Raw genomic sequence first — 24,963 nt, 5'->3', positions numbered from 1 at the left:
TTATTATTAATTAATTAATAATTTTAATTCAATAAATTATAACCGTTGATGGACGGAAATCCACGGTTAGAATCTAAAATGATATAAACTTATATCCTTTAAAATGACAGATATTATTCCCAAAAAATAATACTATAAAAATAACTATTTTTATTTATTCATCGTTATTGTTTTGTGCCGTTAATGGCTTATATGTATTAATATTTGGAAAAAAAAAATGTTAGTTAATATAATTTTTAAGGAAAAAAGAAAAAGTTGATAAGGTCCCTGAACTCCCAGAACCTACAACTAGTTTTTTTATTTTATTTTATATTTTAATACACCTACAATGAATCCAAATCTTCCTCGCTAAGATCATCAGAGCTCTCTCCTCTTCAATTGTGTTACTAACATCACCGAATAATGTCGACTTAAGATCTGATTCGTGGTTGTAGATTCCTCAAAGCTTTTGACCTATACACAAAAAAGAGTAATTTTTGTAAAATAAGCAAATTAAAAAAGAAAAAAGAATAAGAAAAAGGGTGATACCCATTTTCCCTCTTCGTGATCCAAGCAAGCATTCCCAAAACTTGATAATTTGACGAACCCCAAGTTTATCGTAGAACAAGAGCAAAGTAGTGTCTCCAATCCCATTTGGTTTGTTAGCGTTGATTGATCATGTCAGCCCAGAAACTAAGCGCGAGTGCTTGCATCTACGTCCGCACTGCCACCACTAAAACCAAACCCCAACCCCTCTTATGGACCCCTAACAGAACCATTCACCAATACAGCCACAGCTACTTCCCTTCCGCCACACCCTCTAAAAATAAATTCACAGGGTTCACGTTTCGTAAACCCTCCCAAAAATTAGGTTTTTTGGGAAGAAGGGCTGGACTTGTCACAGATTTGGGTTCGCCAGTGCCACCACAACCACAGCCACAGTCACAACCAGAGCCTGATGAGCCTGAGCCTTCGAAATTGCTTACCTTGCCAACCATTTTGACTCTAGGCCGTGTCGCTGCAGTGCCGCTTCTTGTTGCTAGTACGTTTCATTTTTCTATATTTATGCAAAACACTATGGATTTCATGTCATTGTAATGTGATGCTATTTTTGTGTAGCTTTTTATATGGATGGTTGGCGAGGAACAACTGCTACTACAAGTATTTTCATCGCTGCTGCAGTTACAGATTGGCTTGATGGCTATATTGCTCGCAAGGTACTCTCACTCACTCATTCACTTCTACTCAATTCAAAAAACCAAGCCTTCTAAGACATTCATTACTTTTCTTTTGTGAATTTGCAATGCAGATGAAGTTAAAATCTTCATTTGGTGCATTTTTAGATCCAGTAGCTGACAAGGTATTTCCCCTCCTCTTAACTGCTTTTTCTTTCACCTACATGTGACATGTGAGAACCACTTCAGTGCTTTTTAAACTAGTTTCTACCGAATGCAGCTTATGGTTGCTGCGACATTGGTCTTGTTATGTACTAGACCTTTGGATGTTGCTGTATTTGGACAAGCACCGTGGCTACTCACTATACCTTCTATTGCCATAATTGGTAGAGAGGTAATGCATACTTAATGTCTTGCTAGCATCTTTGATTCCTAAGGCATGCATTACTTAAAAAGGTTTTGTTCATAGGGAACCTAGCAAGGGTCTTGCATGTGATGTGATCACCAAACTCATGCATCTTAAGTTAACTGTTACATATTCCTTTTACCTATCTCTGCTGTTATTTATTCTATGATGATTAGTTTTTAAGATGTGTTTCGGTGATACAATTAGCTCTTATTATACCGAACCAAGACAATGGAACTTAAGTTTCTTGTAATTTTCATGGAATCAGAACTATCAATGACCATATTTTTCACATTATAGAATGAACCAAAGCAAAGGCTAGCTGGCCAGGTTAGATAACCAGTGTACCTGAAAACCATGCAGATCCAATGTTTTATATTATATGAATAACGTGATCATGTGTGTGTGAAAGTAGAATCATATTTGGGATCTACTGTGCTTGTTGCTCACACGGTTGATGATCTGCAGTTCTTAACTGAGATTCTAATTTATATGATAAATTAGCCATATTTTTACCTGAATTTCTTTTTGCTTTCAAGGAATCATTATAGCTTGTCTGATTTACTGGCTTTGTATTAGTGTTCAAATCAGGTGTCTTATAATTTTCTCTTGTAACTTGCCGAACAGATAACCATGTCTGCAGTCAGGGAATGGGCTGCTTCCCAAGACAGTAAGCTTTTAGAGGTTTGTTTGATCTCATGTACACTTTAATCAGCTGCCTGGATTTTGTACAGAGTTTTAAGCTTATATCATGAAACTTCAAATTATAGGCTGTTGCTGTAAATAACTTGGGGAAGTGGAAAACAGCCACACAGATGACAGCATTAACTATCCTCCTTGCTACCCGAGACTGGAGGTATTATCATTCTATTTGTTATGAAAAGAAAAATCATGTGAAAAACTCATCCTAAATGAGCTTATTTTTTAGTTAACTTTTTGTTAATAACTCACTCTAAACTTAAGATATGTAATGTTGAATCTTATTTATTTCGAAAAAGTTTCTTTAGGCATGAATTTTAGAAGTTGTATGTCATTGTAAATTAATGTACTTGTTAAGCATTCATTTTGGTCCCCTCAAAATTCTAGTTCAAGCTCTGTAATTAACTGATTGGGTCTTTTTCCATTTTTTTTCTCAGTCATGGAGGAGCTGCCATTGTAGTAGGCTCTGGTGTTGTTTTGCTTTATACTTCAGCAGGGCTTGCCATATGGTCTTTGGTTGTATATATGAGGAAAATATGGAAGGTGTTGTTGAGGTAGCATGCTTGGAGCTCTATGTTTTCACATAAATCTACTTCTTCTGTGGGTTCGATTCTCGCCAACATTTCTTAAACAGTTTGGTTACTGATGTCACCAAAGGGGGCTGCATTTTTTGTGGCATATAAATGTAGTTTTTGTTCTCCACACAGCGCAATTTCTAATATTCCTGACAATTATCTACACACTTTTTTGGTCCTCAGTCACCCTAGGTAAGAAGAAAAAAATAAGGGCCACAAGTCATGTTAAAAAGGTTACAGCAGTTATTTAGTACTTAATTACAATTTGAAGTCATCGAAAGTTTGCAACAAGAGAATTCACAACAGGAATAGTTGTATGATCGTGGTTTACTTTTCAATTATTTTTGTTCTGATATATTATTTAACGATGTATAAATACATTATTTAAATTTCAATGCATATATACATGGCTAATGTACATTGCCATTTTACTCTTGCTTTTACATCCATGTTGTGAGCAGAAAAGAGTTGATCGAATGTGACTTGATTTTTGTGCAACTCACTTGTTATATAGGACTTTATTTGAAAAAACTTGAACTCGAAAGCCTTCTATATATCCTTTTATAGTGCAGAAAGCGATAGACAATATAGAACATGGATGTAAGGAACTAGAATATTTTCTACACATGTATTCAGTTGATTTCAGTGTTACAAATGCCCCAACAATTTACTTGACTTCGCCTCAGTAACTCAGTTTTTTAAATTACGGTTCAAGATAATGAACAATGACGATGCAAGTTACCACCGTGATCTTCACATATCCGCATTATTTGGATGATATAATCAGTCTATCTAGTGATTGACGCTTGGAGCGTGATGCCTGACAATAGTGGATGCGGCACTGATTTTTTAATCAATCTCGCCACTCTTGACTCGTACTCCAACGCCAAATATTGGATTTAGGGATTGGCCTATAGATAAGCATGGATAAAGCAAAACACAGCAATTGAGTGGCCTTGTGAATTCAGTCAATGTAGGAGTTCAGTAAAGTTGAGTCTTATGGTACCAGGAAGCGTTTCTTGTAGCTTTCAACAAGCTCCTGGGGATCAGATCGGGTTATTTTGTAGCCATCGATGCTGTTCATTTCCTGTATCAATAGCACAATTTCAATTCATGAATGAAGTTCATAATACAAGTTTCTGCAGTGCTGAACCTACGACTTAGCCATGTGAACAGAACCCCTGGTCCTCTGAACCAGGGGTGAAACACTTTGTAACAGATTAGATTAGAAAATTGTCCAAGCACAATGATCCCTGGTGTAGGCCATGCGATACTTATTATATCACAGTCTGCATGACCAGATTCCAGAACCATTGTAGGCAATCATTGCAACCATAAAATGACCTCAATGCAATGACAGGTAGATGGTTTTTTTATTTCCCATAACATGAAAGATGTTTTCGATAAACATGACAAACATAACACAAGTAGATAATATACATGTTTAAAGAAATAGAGAAGATCATCATTGTATGCTCTACCTCAATCCATACTGCCAGTTTAGGCCTGCCCATTTTAATATCATAATTTTTCACATCCATTAGAAATGGTTGAAATCTTTCAATGAAAGGAACATATGCTATATCCACCTGAAGTTTACAGAAATTTTGATAAGTTCAAATAAGTGTGAAGATGGATAAGAGTACGCTGAGCATTGTCATTACTAAAAATCAATTCAGGTATACTTACTAGACTGAATTGGCCAAGGAAGAAAGGACCATGATCATATTTGGAGAGAGCAGTTTCGATGTAATCGAATGCAGTGCCTAAAGCAATGTAAGGTGTTAGTGATGCTACTTACATTCACAGACAATCTTTTATTCTTTATTTATTCATTCATTTATTAATTTATATCTAAATCATAAGCGGCTCTCTCTCTCTCTCTCTCTGCATTTAACATTTCTATTAGGTGTTTATATATATATTTAGCAATTTAACTACATCAAGAAAACAAGTGTCATTTTACCGGCTTCAGTCACATCTCCTTTAAATGAGGAAACAACGGTCTTGTAAAAGGTATCAGTGTAAGATATCAATTCTTCAGCAAACTCCTTAGCAGGACCCTGTTTATTAAACAAAAACTGGGTTTAAATTTTAGACCTGAAAATAAATATCAAAAGTAAAAAAAAAATAAAAAAAATCATATCCTACACTAGGAAAAAGGGAGGGCCCTTCAAAGTGACTGTCAATATATTTAATCAGATCAAGACTCTCTCCTCTAACTTCATCATTGTGTTCCAAAGATGGAACCTGGATTTCGAAGTACATAGACAAAACATCAATATTTAGATTTGGTATACTTAATTTTTCAAAACAAATATATAATAAGATCAAGATGGCTTGGTTTTGGCACAAAGGTTAAGTATCATATGACCTTGTTGGGTGGGTAGACTTTGTCCTTATACCAAGAAGGCCTATCTTGTAGATCAATAGGAACCAATTGTATCTGGTCCTGCAATCCCTGCTTCCAACAAATATAAGGTTAGAGATTCTGTGATTATCGAATAAATTATGAAAACCACACACAAATATAACAAATATGGTAACTCTTAAACTAAATCAAAGGTTTCTTAAGTTAACCTCACTAATCCAGTGTGCCAAACAGTAACACACAAAGCAAGAATCATTTGAGCTAAGATAAGGACAGGGTATCTTAAACAACCTTACAGTTACGGGTGATCCATACACGCTGGGCATACGGGCATTTGTAGGAGATATACAACCTTCAGCCACATGCCACACATAAAAATAATAATAATAAAAAACAAAAAGAAGATTTTCCATTATCAGATTAAACTATGACATTGTATTCATACGAGCAATAACACAAACATATGAAGTGAATATACAAGAACCCCTTCAAAATTCTTTTTTTTTTTCTTCTGAAAAAGAAGAAAGAAATCAACTAACCTTGTAGTTCCATCAAACAAGGAAGGTGGGGCTGAAGTAGAAGTAAGGGGCGGTGGAAGAACTTCATGCGCCCTTAGCAACAGAAAGATACCAAAACAAGTTTTAGAAGGAAGTAAGAAACCCATTACACCATAAATTCAAGCCGAGAAAATGGGGTATCAAAATTTCCCTCGTGTTTCTCAGCAACCAAACGAAAAGAAAACATACCCCGTTGCCATAGCCATTGACACTGGCACCCCGCACATTTTTCTTTTGGTGTTAAACGACCGAAGCTGAAGCTTGTGAAATGAATAACCGAAATGGAAATGGGTGGTTGAGAATTTGATGGGAATGTTTTCAGAGGCACTGCAACTGAAAGGAAGAGAAGGCACCGAATGCTCTGGCCTTCTTCCCCTTAGTCCTGAGAGTGAGAGTGAGAACACACCACCATTATTCGCTATAGCCATTCGATGCTTATGCAGCTGATCCTCACTCTATTTCAGGTTTCACTCTCTACTCACGCCTCATTTTTTATGCACCTCTCATATCTTGTCATCAGAGCTGTTAAAGAAAGCGAGCGGAGCATAGCTTTCGTCTTAAAGTTAAGTGTGAGAAACATGTTACTCGATATAAATATAATTAATAATTATCGATATATGGATTAATAATTATCGATACGTGGCTTGATTTATTTACAAAAACTAAAAGTAGTATAAAAATATAAAATCAAAAAATAATAATATACTAGGTCAGTCTGAGAGGCTTTAAGACCGAACTTTTGAATTAGACCATGCGCCCTTTTTATTAAATGAGTTTTTATACATATAAGCTCAAACCTTCACGAGTCGAGCCAAAGATCCCTAGTCCGTTTAGCACGCTACTTGTCATTAATCGAAGTTTAACAATTATAAGATTTTATAAATAATTTATGTTTAAATTATAGACACATGAGTCTATATTTTGTGATTTAACAAAAAAAATATTTATATAAAAGATAATTTTATATCACACAAAAAGTATCAAACCATAAATTAATATTGAAAGAACCAACTTCTTAAAGTTTTTTCACGTAAATAAATTATGAGAGGGGAAAGAGAGATGCTCTTTAAAAATACATATACAAAAAAAAACCGCATCTGTGTGTCACTTGCGTACAGACAGACGACACTCCTTGTAATATTATGATAAAATCTTAATCTATTAAAAGTTTTGGACCCCACAAAAAAAATGAAATAAAATATAATTCGGATGCGTATAATAATCATTTTCTTATAGCCTTATAGGATCATGTTTTTAATAAGAATATTTTTATTTATGTATTTATTATTTATTTAAAAATTAATAACACATTTTATTTTTATTTCTACTAATATATATTTAATAAAAAAAAATTCCATTTCTATTTAACTGAATCTATTTATAAAGTCTATTACAAATTACAATCATTCTTTACGAGCTTATTTTGTGGGAAAATATTTTCTTATGTTATTAGAAAAAGTATTTCTTATGTCGATTTATATATATTTTTTTATTTCTTAATAATGTGATTCACTTGAAAAATGTGTTTGTAGAAAAATTTCTCCTCTCATATAAAAGAAAAAAATCAAAATTATAGTGCAGAAAACTATAGACAATATAAATTAATGATTAATTTATAAGATAATATAAGTTAACTTTTAAAAAATATATATATAAAAGATTTAAATAATTTATAAGAATTTCAATTCAAATTTTTTAAAATATATATATAATATCTTAAAAAAATATATATACATTAAGAGACTTAATTACTTTTAAAAAATAAATTTTGATTTGATATATAAATAAGGTGCATAATAAATCTTCATTTTTTTTTTCTTTTTTTCATTTTAAGATAATTCCAAATAAGACTGGGATTTACTTAAATATCCATGCCTTTTCTTGTAATTCTATACCTTAAATATGATTCCATAAACAAACACCACCGTAGAGTTTACAATTAAATGGTTCGCACTAGGGGTGTAAATGGGCCAGGCTGGCCCAGCCCAGCCTACGGCCCGGCTTACATTGAGCCCAGCACAGGCCCGGCCTTTCAGAAAAATAGAGTAGGCTTAGGCTTATAAAAAAGATTTTTTAATAAATAGGCCATAGGCCAATTTTGTCAAGCCCGGCCTACAGCCTTGTAGGCTGGCCTATTTAATTTATTAAAATAAAATAATAAAATAATATTTATTTTATGTGGCAAAGATACAAAGTACCAAATACTAATATCTCTTACTTTTTGTGCTATTTTATTCTATGAAAGGAAAACTTGTCTAATGTCTCCAAATTTTACATGCTATTGCAGCTTAATACCATAGAGCAATGGGTACTTTGCTGGATTATGATGTTGCTGATGAAAATCTTTCAATAATACTCTTCTTTCCCTTATCTTGATGGTGATTTAAAGATTTTTAAATGAATGACATTCTCTTGTAGACTTTATTTCAGCATCCAGTAATTGTATTTTTCATATTTTTCCCATTTCTTTGACTCTATTCCTCTATGATATACATTCTAGAGCTGAGGTAGTATGTTGACTCTTTCTTGTTTGTCATTTTTTTCTTATGAGAAGTATTAGTGCATGCATGAATGGAGCTTTCTTTGCTCTATACAATTATTTTTTTTGCTTAGTATATATAGTGGGAGGCCTACAAGGCCTGTAGGCCATGTCAGGCTTTCTTATTTTTGAAAATGGGCGAGCTTGGCCTACAAATAAAGCCTTTAATAGGCCAGTAGGCCAGATAGGCTGAATTTTTTTTGACGTAGGCTTGGGCCAGGATGGCCAAAGCCCAGCCCAGCCCAGCCCATTTACACCCCTAGTTCGCACTTTGCACACGACGCACACAAAATTTCTAAAAGTTGGGCAGTTGTATTACAGTTGTATTACATGGTTCTATACCTTAATAGAGAATAAGTGTGACATGTATTACAGTTGACTTCGACTGTACGCTTTCTTTCCAATTACTATTATTCTATTACGTCATAATTAACAATAAAAGTTGGGCAGGATCACAGGAACAAGTAAAACTCTAAAGGGGCGTTTGGTTTAGGAAAAAAAAATTACTAGGGAAATAGAATCAGTAGAAATATGATGGGAAAATGAGTTAGGCAGAAAAATTAAAAAAAAAAAGTTGTTTGGTTGAATGAAATTTTATCGAAAAAATTGAGTTAAATATTGTGTATCCCAAGGTTCTTTACATGGTATCAGAGCTGCTTGATTATCATAAATGAGAGTCGTCTGTCCAGTGTCTCCAAACTTAAGCTCTTTGAGAAGATGTTTAAGCCAGATGAGCTCGCAAGTAGTAGTCGCCATGGAGCGGTATTCTGCTTCAGCACTTGATCTAGCAACCACACTTTGTTTCTTACTTTTCCAGGAAATCAAGTTGCCTCCAACAAAGACACAATACCCAGAAGTAGATCTCCTATCAGCTGGATAACCAGCCCAATCAGCATCACAGTACCCAACAATTTTATCATAACCTTTATCTTCATATTCAATGCCTTTTTCCTAGAGATGCCTTGATATACTTAAGAATACGAATGATTGCATTCTAATGTTCTTGACATGGAGAATTGAGAAATTGACTGACAACACTCACTGCAAAGGAAATATCAGGCTGAGTGACTGTGAGGTAGTTCAATTTTTCAACCAATCTTCTATACTGCTCAGGATCTGAAAAAGGGCTCCCCCTGATTTGGTAGTAGCTTGATACTTGGATCCATAGGAGTATCAACAGACTTTGAATTCAACAGAGCAGTTTCTTCAAGAATATCCAGAACATATTTCCTTTGAGATATCACAACACCAGCTTTAGACTGGGCCACCTCGATTCCCAAGAAGTATCGAAGTTTCCCAAGATCCTTAGTCTGAAAATGATGACATAAATGTTGTTTCAATCGAGTGATCCCATGCCGATCACTGCCTGTGATGACAATATCATCCACATATACCACCAGATAAATAGATCCAGAAGCAGAATGACGATAAAAGAGGGAATGATCAGCTGCACTCCGAGTCATGCCAAATTGTTGAACAACACTGCTAAATTTACCAAACCAAGCTCATGGAGATTGTTTGAGGCCATAGAGAGACTTACGAAGACGACAAACAAGACCTGACTCCCCCTAAGCAACAAATCCAGGAGGTTGCTCCATATAAATTTCTTCCTCAAGATCACCATGAAGAAAAGCATTCTTGATATCCAGTTGGTAGAGAGGCCAATGGAGAATAGCAGCCATGGCAATAAAAAGGCGAACAGTAGACATTTTCGCCACAGGAGAAAAAGTATCAATAAAATTCAAGCCAAAGACTTGAGTGAAACCCTATGCCACCAAGCGAACTTTAAGACGATCCACTTGACCATCAGATTCAACCTTAACAGCATAAATCCATCTGCAATCAACTACAGATTTGCCAGAAGGAAGAGGCACCAGATCCCATGTGTCATTATGATGAAGAGCACTCATTTCATCAATCATAGCTTGTCTCCATCCCGAATGTGAAAGTGCATCACCTATAGTCTTAGGAACAAATAAAGAGGACAAAGAGGAAAGGCAAGCAAAGCATGATGGAGAAAGATGATGATAACTAATATTGACTGTATACCTGGCCGGAGGGCGAGTATCACGAGTACCCTTACGAAGAGCAATGGGAAGGTCACTATCCGAACGTGGGACCGAAGCCATAGTAGGAGATGCAGTTGAATGTGAGTCCACAGAGACATCTGACGAACTATGCTCGATCTCATTAGCAGAAGAGGTGATAGAAGGAGAGTCAGAAACATGGACAGGTAAAGACGGAAGGTAAAGAAGGTCACCTGGGAAGGACGACTGTACAGAATCAGTATCCACAGGGGTAGTAGAGGATCCGAAAAAGGGAACTGATTCAAAAAAGGAGACATCCGTCGAGATAAAGTATCAACGTAAAGTGGGAGAGTAGCAATGGTAACCCTTCTGAGACCTAGGATAACCCAGAAAAACACATTTATGAGACTTGGGAGCTAATTTATCCAAACCTGAACCAAGATGATAAACAAAACACGTAGAACCAAACACATGTGGAGTTAAAGGATATAAAACCTGATGGGGAAATAAAATAGAGTGAGGTACCTTATGATTGAGAACAGATGATGGCATGCGATTAATGAGATAGCATGCAGTAAGTACAGCATCACCCCAGAATGTGTATGGAACATTACCATCAATTAACAAGGCACGAGTGGTTTCAACCAGATGGCGATTCTTGCGCTCGGCTACACCATTTTGTTGAGGTATATGAGGGCAAGATGTTTGATGAAGAATGCCATGAGATGAAAAGAATTGTTGAAATTGATGAGATAAGTACTCACATGCATTCTCACTACGAAAAGTACGAAGAGGAATATCAAATTGAGTTTTTATTTCATTATAAAATAACTGAAAAATAGAAAACAACTCAGACCGCTTTTTCATTAAAAATAACCAAGTACATCGGGAATAATCATCAATAAAAGTAACAAAATACTTAAAACCCAAAGTAGAAGAATGACGACTGGGTCCCTAAACATCAGAGTGGACCACAGAAAAAGGAGAAACATCTTGACGGCTAAGACGACTCGGAAACGTACTACGAGTATGTTTCCCAAACTACTAAGAATCACAATTTAAAGTAGAAAGAGACGACAAATGAGGAACCATCTTCTGAAGCTTTGCAAGACTAGGATGGCCCAGACGAGCATGGATAGTAAGAGGAGAATCCACAGTGGAGCAGGCTGAAGAAGAGGGAACTAGTTGATAGAGGCCCTGAGACTCACATCCTTTGGTAATCTCCTTCCCCGAACTCCGATCCTGAAAGATAACAGAGGTTTTAGTAAAAGAAACAACACAGTCAATGGATTTGGTCAAACGACTAACAGAAAGTAAGTTAAAAGGGGAATCGAGCACATATAGAACATGATCCAGAGATAAATTGGGTAAAAGAAGAACCGTGTCAATTCCCTTTGATTGGACCAGAGACCCATGGCCATAGTAATAGTGGGAATTTCTTTCTTCGCACAGGTAGGTGGGCTTGTGCATTGTCCACTCTTCAAGCCCAATGGGCTCTCGTGTGAGGGGGCGTGTTGAGATATATAGTCTCACATTGGTTGTATGTGTAACTAATGTGGAGTTTATAAGGCCTTGGACACTCCCACCCTTTGAGCTAGCTTTGGGGTGGTGTATCCCAAGGTTCTTTACAATATATATTAAGAGACTTAATTACTTTTGAAAAATCAATTTTTTATTTGACATATAAAGATAATGTGCATAATAATTCTTCATTTTCTTTCTTTTCATTTTAAGATAAGGGGATAAGTTATTTTGCCTACTCCCATTTTGTCTACTTTGCCTACCCTTTCATTACCGTTCGATTACAATCTAATCCGGTCCATATTTACAAAATAAATAAACCCTTTTTCTTCCTTTCTTTCTCCTCAATTCCTCCCACACCCTTTCTCTCTCCTCCCCTTCCTTTCTTCCTCTATGCTATACCTATTTTTTTCACCTTTATCGCTCATGTCTCCTACCAGGTGAACGGTTGCTTTGGCAGTGTAGTTTCTTTTTTTAGGAGCTTATCAGATTTTTTCGCGGAACTAATCCAACGATCCTTATTAGGTTTTTCGATTTATTTTGTGTCCTGCAAGAAGAATAAAAAACAAAAAACAATGCATAAATGCAGTTCAACATGAAAGATACATATTATGACAAAATAAATCAACCGATACGCAGTTTGTTTCCCCTCACATCTATTAATCTTAAATCTATAAGAAGTTAAAAGTTCATGACTTCAAACAACTACTCAAAATGATGCGGTCTCAAGATTGAAGCGGGCCTAAATAAATCATTCCAATTAAAAACCAAATCATCCCGATGATCCTGTCTCTGCCGAGATTTAGGAAGAGAAAGTGTCCATTTTTAGTGAGAGGAACTGAATTTTGTAGAACATACAAAGAAAAAAAAAAGTGTGAAACGGGAATTATTACGATGTCGTGTTTAGTGAAGTAATGATAACAGAATGTGCAAACAGACAACATGAACATAGAAAAGTCAACACATTTGGTGGATAAACTTTTTGTTCTTTTTTATCGAGTATCGCAAGGTTTCAAAATTACACATATTAACTTCTCAAAGAACAAATTAGAACCAGACTACAAGACATTAACTTAGACACTTAGTGGTTTTTTTACATACGCACACATCACGCGCGCTCGCACACATATATATGTTATTAATATGTGTATTTTTGTATAAATTAATATGTGCAGAGATAAAGAAGAATCTGCACATCTGTCATTTGAAAAAAAAAATGTTATAATTGTAATTAAATAAAATATAAACTAACTTATTTCAATTTTGGCAAACTAGTTATACTACGATACCATTACATAATTAGATGATGAATAAATATATTTTTCATAACCTGAAATGAAAGAAAACAAAAATATTTAGTATGAACTCTATTATTTCAAAATCCAAGTAGAACATCCCCAAAGGAACACTCAAACGGTTGAGTACTTATTGGGGTTATATAAGTTAACTTTTTTTAAAAAAATATATAAAAGATTTATGCGGAAGGATATTGTGACAATTAAGTTCTGTTACTACCAAGTGACTACCAATCAATCTCACCGTTAGATTGATTATGTTTATCCAACGGTTATATTTATTTCCATCTTTGTATGGTCATGATTCCTTATATTTCATACTTTATATTTATTTTTACCTTTGTATGGTTATGATTTCCTATATTTAATGCTTTCACTTTAAATATGGGAAATCATGACCATACAAAGATGAAAATAAATGTAACCGTTGGATCAACATAATTAATCTAACGGTGAGATTGATTGGTAGTCACTTGGTAGTAACACAACTTGGTTGTCACAATATCCTTCCCTAAGATTTATATAATTTATAAGAGTTTAAATTCAAAATTTTAAAAATAAATATAATGTCTTATTTTAAAAATATATATATTAAGAGACTTAATTACTTTTGAAAAATCAAAATTGTATTTGATATATAAAGATAATATGCATAATAATTCTTCATTTTCTTTCTTTTCATTTTAAGATAATTCTAAACAAGATTGGGGTTTACTTAAAACTTTTTCACCCCTGTCCTTTCTTGTAATCTCCTCCGGCAAACATTCCTTAAATATGATTTCGTAAACAAACACCACTTTAGAGTTTATATGGTTGGCAGTTGGCACTTTGCACACGACGCACACAATTTTTTTTTTTTACAACGGTTAGATCGAAGATGTTCAACAATCTTGCTTATTAACGTACAATATTAAATTAAGCTGCAGAACAATAGAATGATTGTCGTTTTCAAAGTAAGTTTATTATAATTTTCTAGCATTTCCTCAAAGAATAATATGCTGGAAATTTTATAGAAAAAGAATTATTAATAAAAATTCTTACTATGAAAAATAAACAATAAAAGTGGTTATTTTGTGTACAAACATATGTATTTGTTCCTTCATTTTTATTTTTTATTTTTAAGCTTCCTCCATTTTCTATTACCAAGCTTATCACAAGCAGGTGCCTATCGTGATTTGAATACTTGCGCAACTCTTGGTTGGAATTTGGTATTTTGAACTTTCTTTGATAAATCATTTGTTCCAATGAGCTAATTGTTATAATGACAATGGTGATGTATACAAGTTTCTCAAAGAACATCTATCTGTTTCTGTTAGGCCCTGCCTCAAGTGTAATATATTTTATGGAATTAATAAGAGCGAAGAAAACCAAACAAGGTACATAATGGAGAATGAAATAAGTAAGAAAGAATAAATTATTTCTTGAATCCATTATCCCAGTGAAGGGACTACAAATTTAAGAGATGGTGGGTACTAGTGCAAAAACTCTTGAACTAGGCATTTAGAATACATTGCCAAAATCACCAGCTCCTTTGATCGAAATGAAGGGTCCATGTGAACTAGCACGGCTGATTAGATGTGAATCAAGAAACAAAACAATAACCGTTATATCATCATGGAAATGTCTCCTCACCCCCCTATCAATCTTTTTCAAGTCTGAGTATCTCATTTCTCTTTTCTTTGCAGCTTCACAGAGTGCAGTTTTGATAAGTTTCCTTGCTACTCCCTGTAGACACATTATCACATTCATTTGTTTCAGTAAGGGTTTATACAAATAATGGTATCTAAATGATCAGTCATGTAAAATAATTTTACAAACCATTTTTTTACAAACTTATAAATTATACTATGTCTGACCGGTAATACTCTATTCAAGAACGTATTACCGGTCAGACTTAGTGTAGTTTATAAGAGTTTGTAAACAAAAAAGTTTGTAAATATAACTTTTTCCGTAAAATAATTACATAGACATTAATACAATGTTTGAGTCAAATGAACATTAAATATTTAGAAAAGAAACATAAAGAGAGTTGACAGAAACACAAAAGAAACTCAACTAAATTAGAATCCTACATTACGTGGACATCTCTGGACAATTTCAACTGCTGTTTCATTGCTCAAGTGCTCCCATAACCCATCTGATGCAAATATAAGAAATTGATCCTGAGGATAGAGTTTTTGTACTAGTATTGCTGGTTCAGCTAGAAGGATTGGCTTCTCAAATGGTTCTGAGAGTCTAAATTTTTGCAATAGTGGTGGTTTGTTAAACTCTGCCTTCTTTAGATAGGCATCACCAATGGATCTTGAAACCTACAATATAAATAAACAATATGGTCAACACAACTTTTTACTTTCATCATGCTGGCTACATAAAAAACCACTTCCGTTAAATCCGACTAGCGAGTGTTGGGTGGAGGTAATCTTTGTACGTAACTTTACCATTGCATAATTGCAAAGAGGCTATTTCTTGGATTCAAACTCATGACTTTTCGGTCATGAAAGAACAGCTTTATCACTGCTCCGGTTCACTTCCCTTTTAAAAACCACTCCCCGTTAAACCCGACTAGCGAGTGTGGGGTGCAGGTAAAGAAAATGCAAGAACTTGAGATAAAGCCTTTAAAAATGTCACCTGAATCAGACCCTTCACACGCCAAACCTTGTGCTTCATAACTAGAATCTGTGGATCATCAGGATGCAATGTGCGCATCTCCTGTCTGACAGATTCTAAGCTAGCATTGTGCTCAGAGGATAGTTGAACAGCTTTAATCTCATTTTTATCCTTATCAAGTCTACCTAACACTGCTCGAGAGTCTCCTGCATTTGCAATATAGAGCTGCCCGCTACATATTATGCCTACCAAGCAGCAAGATCCAACCGATGCTATTTGTGGCTTGTGTTGCCACTGCTTCCTTACAAAAGAAAGAAATTCTTCTTCTGTTTCCAAGAATGCTTTATGGATAACATCAGCTGACATTTCCTGATTTTCTGCAGTAAATTCTGCATTAACAACAACCGTTAAGTCAGTCAAACTTATCAACCAGCTATAAAAAGTCATAATGTATGAAAACAACAACTCTAGAAACACAAAAGTCCCCATTTTTCGTGGTCTTGCGATCCATGTTAACTGAATGACTCATGAGAAGGTAAAGGCATAAAAAATAATCTTAAACCTGTCAATCCTTGCTAAGTTATACGTTGGTTCATATGCTTATGCTATCTATCTCCCATAATACACTGAGATTTCCATTTGAGCGAGGTTAACAAAAAATTATATGCTTATTGGCTTTAAGAGGGAAGCAAGCATTCCCCCTCCCCCCAACAAAGAAAAAAGAAGACATGACATAGTTTGAAAAATAAATTAAATCTATTATCAAATGAAGTAAATGAACATATATTCAGTTCATCCTTATTGAAATTAGTTACCTTCCTCCATTTGATGCCACATATAGGACTGCCATGAATCAACTATACATAAATTTAAGCTGTTGGGTGAAAGCATGAATGATTTTATATGTAACAAGGAGATTCCATAAAAAATAAAATGCTAATATCATAAAGATCTCGAAAAAAAAAATACCATTAGACACATTGTGCTTTTAGAAACATGCAAAGAAAAAAAAATGAAAAAACCCAGTTATCTGTTTTACATGGTTCTTATCAATCTAACAAAAACAACAACCAAGCGATATCCCATTAACTAGGTTAGTTACATGGATCAAACGATGTTATTGGGCTAAATCAAAAATCAAATTTCAATAACTCCATTTACCGTAAGGCCTTTCTAGTTGACATGATCTTAGCAGAGGAAAAAAAAGGAAAAAAAAAACTTTATAGCTTAAGGAACACAACTACACCCGCAAAATAACAAGAACGCACAATTAGTTACATGAATGAATACAAAGTTATTCTAGTTAGGATACCTGTGAATATATGTCTATTTATTAAAGCAAAGAGCAACCAAGCATCTTAAAATTATAATACCGCCCTTGTACTTGTGAAAAGAAAAACCAATAGCGAACTAACTATCCATGCTGAACATACAATGCAATTTCAAAAGAGATTTCATAAAATAGCAATTAATGTTCCAAGGTGAAGACTGAAGAGCAACTTACTCTTGATATTCTTAAATAGGCTGTCATTGACAAAGCGGGAAGCTTCTGGACCTCCATGCCCATCATATATTCCAACAAAAGTTCCTTGAGGACTTGCTGCAATTGAGCTCATGGAACCTGATTCAATTTGGCTTTGATCCTCCAACAAATAGTTTGCTTGAACAACTGCCATTGAGAATTCACCATTCACGTGTCTTCCCGAATCTTTATACCACAGCAAACCATTAACACGACCACTTGAATCCCCATTCCTATTAGACTTTTCACCCGCAATGGATGATCTCCAACAGGGTGATACAATGCGCCTAATTGTAGCTGATGCCATCACTTACATAGTCTCACCCACACAACTGAGCAACAAATTATTCATCAAACAGAAGTCAATGACAATATGAAAAAGCCTAGTTTTCTATCTACACCATCTACGTAACTGAGCCCAATTCACAAGCTCCAGAAATCAAATGCCTACTAATGAATAATGACACCATAATATGTAAAAGTAGAAACCATCAAAGACGTTATTTGCAATGCCCAAAACCTGCACAAGGATTTGAGATCAGAATCAATACAGAGACCCCATCATTAACTATCTATCAGATACATCCAGAATACGGGTTTCATCAATAATTGTGGAATTGAACAATAAGCAAGTGGCATCAACATTTACTGCCAGAAACATTCATATTGAAACATGGGCAGTTCTTGAAATTGCACAAACAAAACTCTAAAACAATAAACATGTGATTAATTTCTACATCAAAAGAAGTCATTAGGGATATTTTCATCATACCCTTGATATGTTGAGAAATTTAAGTACATTGATTACCTCCTGATGCATTAAAATCCCACTATCATTAACATGGAACTGATGATTAAGGTTTGGACAAAGTTCTGATGAAAAGGTGCCAGAAAGTTGAAGCCTTGATCTGTAGATTTGGAAGGGTGACAGGGCTTTTGGGGGAATTGATATGGTCTCTCTCTCTCTCTCTCTCTCTCTCTCTCTCTAATTTCCCTTTTGCCTTATTCATTGTAGATTGTACCCATTAAAAGGAATTACAGAAACAAAAACAATCACCCCAACTGACCACCATTTTAGGCAACTTTTCCTCATCTTAAAATAGAATATTGAAACCTCCTCCTCTTCAGACAACAACGTAACTAACCCAGCGTTTCCTAAAATCTTACTCTCTAAACTGACTTTCTATTTTTTAAATATGTTGGACTAGAACACCCCATCACCTCGGAATCAGGACATTAGACCAGACATTCCATCCTATCTACAACACTATTTTTAGAATATATTCAACTCTACTTATAGAAAATATTCTAAAATTGGTTTGTGAACACATACATAAGTTCAGGCCCGTTATCATATAAGTTATGACTTTGTATATGGCTTATCACATACGATCGGAAACAAAATGTATACTGTTTGTATCACATAACCTATATAATAAAAGTGTTAAATATACGTTTGCTTGTTAATTATGTGCCCTTTTTTCTTTTTCTTTTTTTATATCAACTTTAATTATCTCTTTAAGGTGAGTAGAATCCCCCGGATATCTCCATAAACTATGACATATCTCCACAAAGCTTCGACTTTTTAAATCAGGACTAATCTCGAATGTGAAATGAGTCAAAAATTAAGATCCTATGTGCCTCTATATTTGTAGCTCTTTTCCATTTCTCACTTATTGTAAGTTGCCACCAGTGCTTGGGCTTCTTTTGACATTATTTTGATTAGAGTTGGCAAACCGGGCCAACCCGGTCCGGCTCGGCTCAACCCGCATTCAACCCGAAAAAACGAGTCGGGTTAGGGTTGGCTTGAAAAAAAAAACAAGTCAGAAAACCCAACCCGACTAACCCGAGTCGGGTTAGGGTTGGCTCAAAAATATGGCTCATAGGTTGGCTTGAAAAAATAGCTCGCGGGTTGGCTCGAAAATTGCTCGCGGTTTAGCTCGTTTTCAGCCTGTTTAAATAACCATTTAGTATTAATGCACCAGCTATGTGGCTTCCATCAGCTTAAAGAAAGTTACAAAATGAGAAATAAAAGCAAAATATTTTATTTTTGAATTTTCTTCGCAACAAATTTGCATCAACATTAAGAAACAATCATAACCACTTGCTACTAAGTGGGTAAAATATTTGAACCAAACAGAGCCAGTACAGCCTAACAATATAAAAATTGCAGGGATGTGAGAAGATTAGGGACTTAGGTTTAGAGAAGGAAGAAAAAATGATGACAACATGGGTGAGTTTTGTCCATTTTTATATATTATATTTTGTATTTTTTTTAAAAAAAAAATTCTCCACTCACAAGCTGGCTCGTTTGACCCACGAGTTGGCTTGTTTTTTCACGAGCTAGGTCGGATTGGCAGCTCATTTTTGCCAACCCAACCCGGCTCATTTTTGGCTCGTTTGATTGTTAACACCTTATGTCATTTTTGCCAACCCTATTTTTTTTTTTTTTGTAATACCAACCCTAATTTTGATATAGTAAAATGTGCATCGGTACACCATTGACGCTGTGATATAATAAGTTTTAAAAAAAATTAATATTTAGTATATTCTCACTCCAACATAAGGTGTTAAGACATGTTGATCGACCTGGAACATGACATAAAAATTGTGATTGGATTGATCCGCACAAAAAATTCATATTGTGATTTGTATTAAAAAAATACAAAAAATTCGTATCTTATCAACACAAATCCTATCCATATTTTTTTAATTTCAACCTATTTTTTATTTTATTTTTTTGTCAATTATCATTTTGACCTATAATTTGCATATCATTCGTGTCATGTTATATTAACTATCGTTTTCATGTTGACGATACTGACACAAATAAAAGTTCGTTTCATATTCATGTCATATCGATCCATTTTGACACCCCTAACATGAACATAACGGTCATATCGATCCATTTTCTCTATGATTAACACAAAATACAGGTGTTGACGGCGTAAATAGAAAACTTCATTTGAAACGCGAACATTTCGGTGCAGATCAGTAAAATTTACTACATAAACAGAAAACTTTGCTGTTCTGATTTTTTTTATTTTTTACTTCAAAATGTATCTTTTCGTAACTTGCAACTTTGTACCCTACTCGTTTGTTTTTTCTATCGATAAGTACACCACCACCAGTTTCGCTTTTCAGATCTGTTTATGCTTCTGCTAAAAATAATCTCAATCTCTTCCAGACAGACCTTCCCTTGATCTCTAGACTAGAAGCATAGAAGGAACCAAGCGAGTACAGACATGTCCCCGAACAGAAAGATCTACTACCTGTTGTAATTGTTTTATAGATTGTTATAAAACTCAAATATAACAGCATTCATGAGCCTGTTTGCCATCAATTATCCTCGTGCCCTAAGCATCATAAGAATTATTTCAAAGCTGTATACCCACTATTGAAGTAATATTAAATTCGTACACACAATGGAAAGACTCAGCCCACACGTCCTGCCATTTGTCACAAAAAAAAAGAAGAACTCTAGCTCTGTCAAAGCAATTCAACAGAACAAAAAGAACCTAGAAAGGAAGGTTGCCTTGAATTCAAGCTTTCACTCGCAAAACATTTCACTAGATGTCAGAAAAAATATAGGGTACTCAATTGGGCGCTTATAATTTTCGCAAACACAGACCTAAATTATCGACACACTCAATAGATAAAATTCTCAAATATAAGCCAAAAGCAAAATTATAAAGAGAAAAAAGCTCGGAGAAAACACTAAATCACATCACAATTAAATGATCTTACATAGAATTAGGCTCATTCAATCATCACCCCAGGGGCAGAAAATTAAGAATACACCGTGAAATACAGGGGCAGACTGTGGTTATACAAGCAATGTCTGTCCCTACACGTGATCAGCCCTGCCATCATCCTCACTTATTCCATCACCAGCATGTCTGCAGCAACAGAGACAATCAGAAAAGATTAGTCTTTGAATTCCATTAGAACTAACCACCGAGATGGGGATAAAATAAAAAATACAAGTGCTTTGAGTAATGGCAAAAGAAAAACATCAGATTTGCATCAATACGAACCGCCAAGAAGACGTTAGATTCCGAGCTTTTCTGTCCAATTGAAGGTTTTCCAAAGCACTTGAAGCTTGAATTACATCCTCATGAAGCTCATCACTGTCATATCGCCAATTGTACTCATCCTTCCTATAAGCAGACATAGAAGATCCTCCTCTTCTATCTGAATGCTAGAGTGTAAATTAAAGGGAATTTCAAGCACGCACATAAAGTAAGATAAAATTCAGTAACAGGAAATACCCACCAGATGCCTGAGATGAAGGAACAGCCCTGCAACAAACATGTCTATTACTTAAAAAAATTATACTGAGAATGAAACAGAGAAGAGGCAGGAATACCAGTAAATAAAATAATAAGGTAGTATTCGACAAACTTGTAGAGAAATAAGATCAGCTATGCACCTTCCTAGGGGAGGTAAGCCACCAGCAACTGATGATGAAGAATGCCTTCGCATGTTCCGGGATTCTGAGTTTGGCAAAGGCTCAGTTTCTGAAGAGGTAAATCTCCTACCACTAGCCCTTGCTTGTGATAAATTCTATAAAAGCATATTCACCATGCGATTAATCAAAAGTCAGTACATATCTGCAACAGTTCTCATATCTGTACTTTACACAAGTAATGGACTGCCAAAGGTTTGAAATCATTAATTTTTTAGATTGCACATGACAAATGACAATTTCCCCAATATATTATCATCAATAGAAAGTAGCAATTACCTGTACCATTTTAAGCAAACATCTGGTTACTTATTTTTCTTTTCACGCATTATTTTGTAGTCACGCGAGTGAACATGCCACATGCACATTCAATCAAGGGTCTTTAAATCACCAAAAAGACCAGGAAATAGCCTACAGGTCATTTAATCTAGGCAGACTTCATTTCATGCAATCTATAAAAATTTCAATGTCATTTTTAACAATAGTGAAAAATATCAAGTACAAGAAGCATAGAACACGTGAAGTTTCACAAGTCTCAAATTTCAATATTTCATCTCCATAATTCATAAAATCATAACAAACCAACCTAAAAACCCTACAGCGTTTCTACAGAACTTTCATTGTAATAGGATTTTGAGCTAGCCAAGCTGAAGTTATCACACTACAAGAAGCACAGAACACATGTGCAAGGAGACTAGTTCATAAGCTATAGTATAAAATACGGCGAGTGCTTGCTAGCTTGAACAGAACTAGAAAATTTCAATAAAAAGGTTTTGCTTAGGTTCAATATAACAAAACCAAATAAAAGTGTAGCATAAGCAAGCCTAGATTCCTATACTTTAGTATCAAAAACCCCTCATGAACACAATTGAGTACAAAAACGAGCATCTAGAACGTTCATCTGAAAAAAAAAGCACAATAAAGGATGAAAAATGATATCATTGAGTGCAACTAATTCAAAAACCTCAAACTTCAAGAATCCTTCAAGAACATCCAAAAGTACAGGGCTATCTCCGTTTCTGTTGAGATCATATCCATTTTTGCTACTAAATTCTTTCAACTCAGCCTTCCAAGCATCTTTTTCCTGCAAGAAAGTATATTCAGCCAAAAAGCATCACGACGGGAACTAACAGAATGCAAAAATAAAATAAAAATGATAAATACTACGGAAAATTAAAAAAAAAAAAAAGATTAATTACCAAATTACATTCTGGAAGATAAACTTTTAATGTGTGGTTGAGTTGTGCCCAGTCAAGGTATTCACATATCAGCGCAGTAAGGAGTCTACCTGCACGGTGGAAACCAAAACTTAAAGGAAACATAGGTTGGAATGAGGTGCATAACATAATAGATAAAATAATAATATTAATAATAATAAAAGCAGAATATAAGAAGAATCAGAATGCAAGACAGATCGAACATATCAAGTAATATCTAGTAATAACTAAATTCATGTAATTGAATTTCACTTTATATTCACGACGACAGAATCTTAGGCAGTAGAATATTGAAATATTGAAACAATTAAGGAAACATAGTCTCATGAGAAGAATAAGAAACTAGGCTAGGGATATCACAAGACATGAGAATTTAAAAAAAAAAAAAGAGTCAGAAAGGAACCTGAAGGAGAAGCGTGAAGCTGTTTAGCTCGATCGTTGCAGCTACCCAGCAATGCAGGAGGTAAACCTTGATCCTTCTCAATAACCCGATCCTCTTCTTCAATAGCCTCAAACACACTTGCTCTGAGTTCAGCCTGAAACAACAATAACCCTAAGTCACAATTGGATCTATCTACGTTTCGATTTGGGAAAAGGGGAAAAAGAAAACCCTAAGGAAATGAAAGAGAAAAATGTACACGAATCCTTGCGAGGACGCCTTTCTTCTCTAGAGTGCGTGTCACCAATGTCTTCAGGTCCATCATCTCCCTCGTGTAGTCGTCCATCTCTCTCTTCCAATTACCAAACCAAACTTCTTCTTCTTCTTCTCTTCTTCGATATTGGATGTGAGTGTGACGAGGAACTTGATGGATTACATTAACCATGGGCCATCTCCCTTCTCTACTCTAAGGCCCAAACCACTGCTACTTTGTTGGATAATTTTACTATTGCATGGAAAATACAAAGTCGGTTTGGATATTCTCTTTTTTAAGCTAGAAGCTACTTATAAGCATAAGCTAGATCAAATAGATTTTGAGAAAAACTCTTATAATGAAAAGCTCTTTTTTTATAATAAATAAAAAAGTTAAAAACTAAAAGTTTTTTTTTAAGCTCTTATATGTTTTTCTTAAATTGTGTGTTTTTTTTTAATTGAAGAGTGATAAAGATAGAGAGATAATTTTCTTGAAATATGTGTTTTTAAGTAATTTTTAAGTTAAAATTTTTATGTAATTTTCAAATAGTTTTTAGCTTCTTTTTTTAAGCTCTTTTTTTTAGCTTTAGCTTATAAGTAGTTTCTAGCTTAAAAATAAGAGGATCCAAATAGGCTCTTAATTTAATAATGAATTTATATAGTGTTCCCATCAAGTAATACAAATAGTTAAGTGTAAATTTGTGTATATGAAAAAAGGAAATCAACTGTAAATTTCTTATTTCATCATGAAATCCTTACTTTCACTTGAATGTGAATGTAAAGACGAGAACTAATAGATAGTCAAATATATATCAACTAAATCGCCACTTTTGTTTTGTATTATGATATAGGTGTTAAGGTAAATGGTTGCAAAATGAAAATGGCAATGCATTAATTAATGAAGCATTGCTAAAACAATACGATGATAATTAAATAATCGTAACAATTTTGATTTAGTGTGACTCAATTTAAAATCGACTTGACACCTATCTGAGACTGAGACAGTTTAAATAGTTGGAAAAGAATTGATACTTGTAACCATGACTTTCATCATGCTTTTGTTTAATTATATCCGTAATTATTCGATCATTTATTATGTTGAAGATTTTCCATAACGTCGTCCTTTGAACAAGAAATAACTTGAAAAAGAAAATGTGAAAGAGGATGAGAGATCTTATTACTTTGTCATTACGAGACTTTCTTTACAAGATTATTCCCCAAAACTGCGACTTACTACCGTACTAATTCCTGATAGACTAAAAAGTGTTAATCCCAAATATAAATTTATTTAAAAAAAAACTTTTGCTTGAACTTTAACTTATTGACTAAGCATTCATTATTATTTATTAAAAAAATCATATAGCAAAAAAAATA

At 34.5% G+C, this 24,963-nt stretch overlaps 4 protein-coding genes across 6 annotated transcripts; 1 reads left to right on the top strand and 3 right to left on the bottom strand.

The window, feature by feature from the left end:
* Window positions 1-464: 464 nt before the first annotated feature.
* On the top strand, window positions 465-3,239 carry LOC133293955 (CDP-diacylglycerol--glycerol-3-phosphate 3-phosphatidyltransferase 2-like). Of its 2 annotated transcripts, none has more exons than XM_061492585.1 (7): window positions 465-1,021; window positions 1,099-1,196; window positions 1,289-1,339; window positions 1,435-1,548; window positions 2,188-2,244; window positions 2,331-2,416; window positions 2,697-3,239. In XM_061492585.1, the coding sequence occupies exons 1-7, from the start codon at window positions 658-660 to the stop codon at window positions 2,815-2,817; spliced, it is 891 nt and encodes a 296-aa protein (XP_061348569.1). In that variant the 5' UTR covers window positions 465-657; the 3' UTR covers window positions 2,818-3,239. The 2 variants fall into 2 exon arrangements, with proteins under 2 accessions (XP_061348569.1, XP_061348570.1); XM_061492586.1 differs by having other exon boundaries at window positions 2,331-2,433; window positions 2,723-3,239.
* A 196-nt stretch (window positions 3,240-3,435) lies between these two features.
* On the bottom strand, window positions 3,436-6,232 carry LOC133293950 (protein IN2-1 homolog B-like). 2 transcript variants are annotated; one of them, XM_061492579.1, is made up of 10 exons: window positions 5,952-6,232; window positions 5,745-5,816; window positions 5,497-5,557; window positions 5,209-5,295; window positions 4,986-5,084; window positions 4,801-4,897; window positions 4,524-4,600; window positions 4,316-4,423; window positions 3,841-3,921; window positions 3,436-3,745 (listed from the first exon to the last, which is right to left on the bottom strand). In XM_061492579.1, exons 1-10 carry the CDS (start codon window positions 6,188-6,190, stop codon window positions 3,734-3,736), a joined length of 933 nt encoding a protein of 310 aa, XP_061348563.1. In that variant the 5' UTR covers window positions 6,191-6,232; the 3' UTR covers window positions 3,436-3,733. The 2 variants fall into 2 exon arrangements, with proteins under 2 accessions (XP_061348563.1, XP_061348565.1); XM_061492581.1 differs by lacking the exon at window positions 4,986-5,084.
* A 4,022-nt stretch (window positions 6,233-10,254) lies between these two features.
* On the bottom strand, window positions 10,255-17,580 carry LOC133293953 (probable protein phosphatase 2C 38). Its single transcript, XM_061492583.1, has 7 exons — window positions 17,256-17,580; window positions 15,773-16,140; window positions 15,217-15,453; window positions 14,665-14,869; window positions 10,872-10,888; window positions 10,379-10,574; window positions 10,255-10,265 (listed from the first exon to the last, which is right to left on the bottom strand). Exons 1-7 carry the CDS (start codon window positions 17,578-17,580, stop codon window positions 10,255-10,257), a joined length of 1,359 nt encoding a protein of 452 aa, XP_061348567.1.
* Window positions 17,581-20,978: 3,398 nt separating this feature from the next.
* Window positions 20,979-23,742, bottom strand: LOC133293948 (protein TONNEAU 1a-like). The gene is made up of 8 exons (XM_061492577.1): window positions 23,597-23,742; window positions 23,362-23,494; window positions 22,941-23,029; window positions 22,706-22,825; window positions 21,706-21,839; window positions 21,549-21,574; window positions 21,311-21,467; window positions 20,979-21,172 (listed from the first exon to the last, which is right to left on the bottom strand). The coding sequence occupies exons 1-8, from the start codon at window positions 23,681-23,683 to the stop codon at window positions 21,121-21,123; spliced, it is 798 nt and encodes a 265-aa protein (XP_061348561.1). The 5' UTR covers window positions 23,684-23,742; the 3' UTR covers window positions 20,979-21,120.
* Between the last annotated feature and the right edge of the window lie 1,221 nt (window positions 23,743-24,963).

This window comes from Gastrolobium bilobum, unplaced genomic scaffold, assembly GCF_033153095.1.
Source record: "Gastrolobium bilobum isolate Gb01-03AN ecotype WA unplaced genomic scaffold, APGP_CSIRO_Gbil_v1 utg54935, whole genome shotgun sequence".
NCBI lineage: Eukaryota > Viridiplantae > Streptophyta > Magnoliopsida > Fabales > Fabaceae > Gastrolobium > Gastrolobium bilobum.
This window is presented reverse-complemented; position numbering and strand designations above follow the sequence as displayed.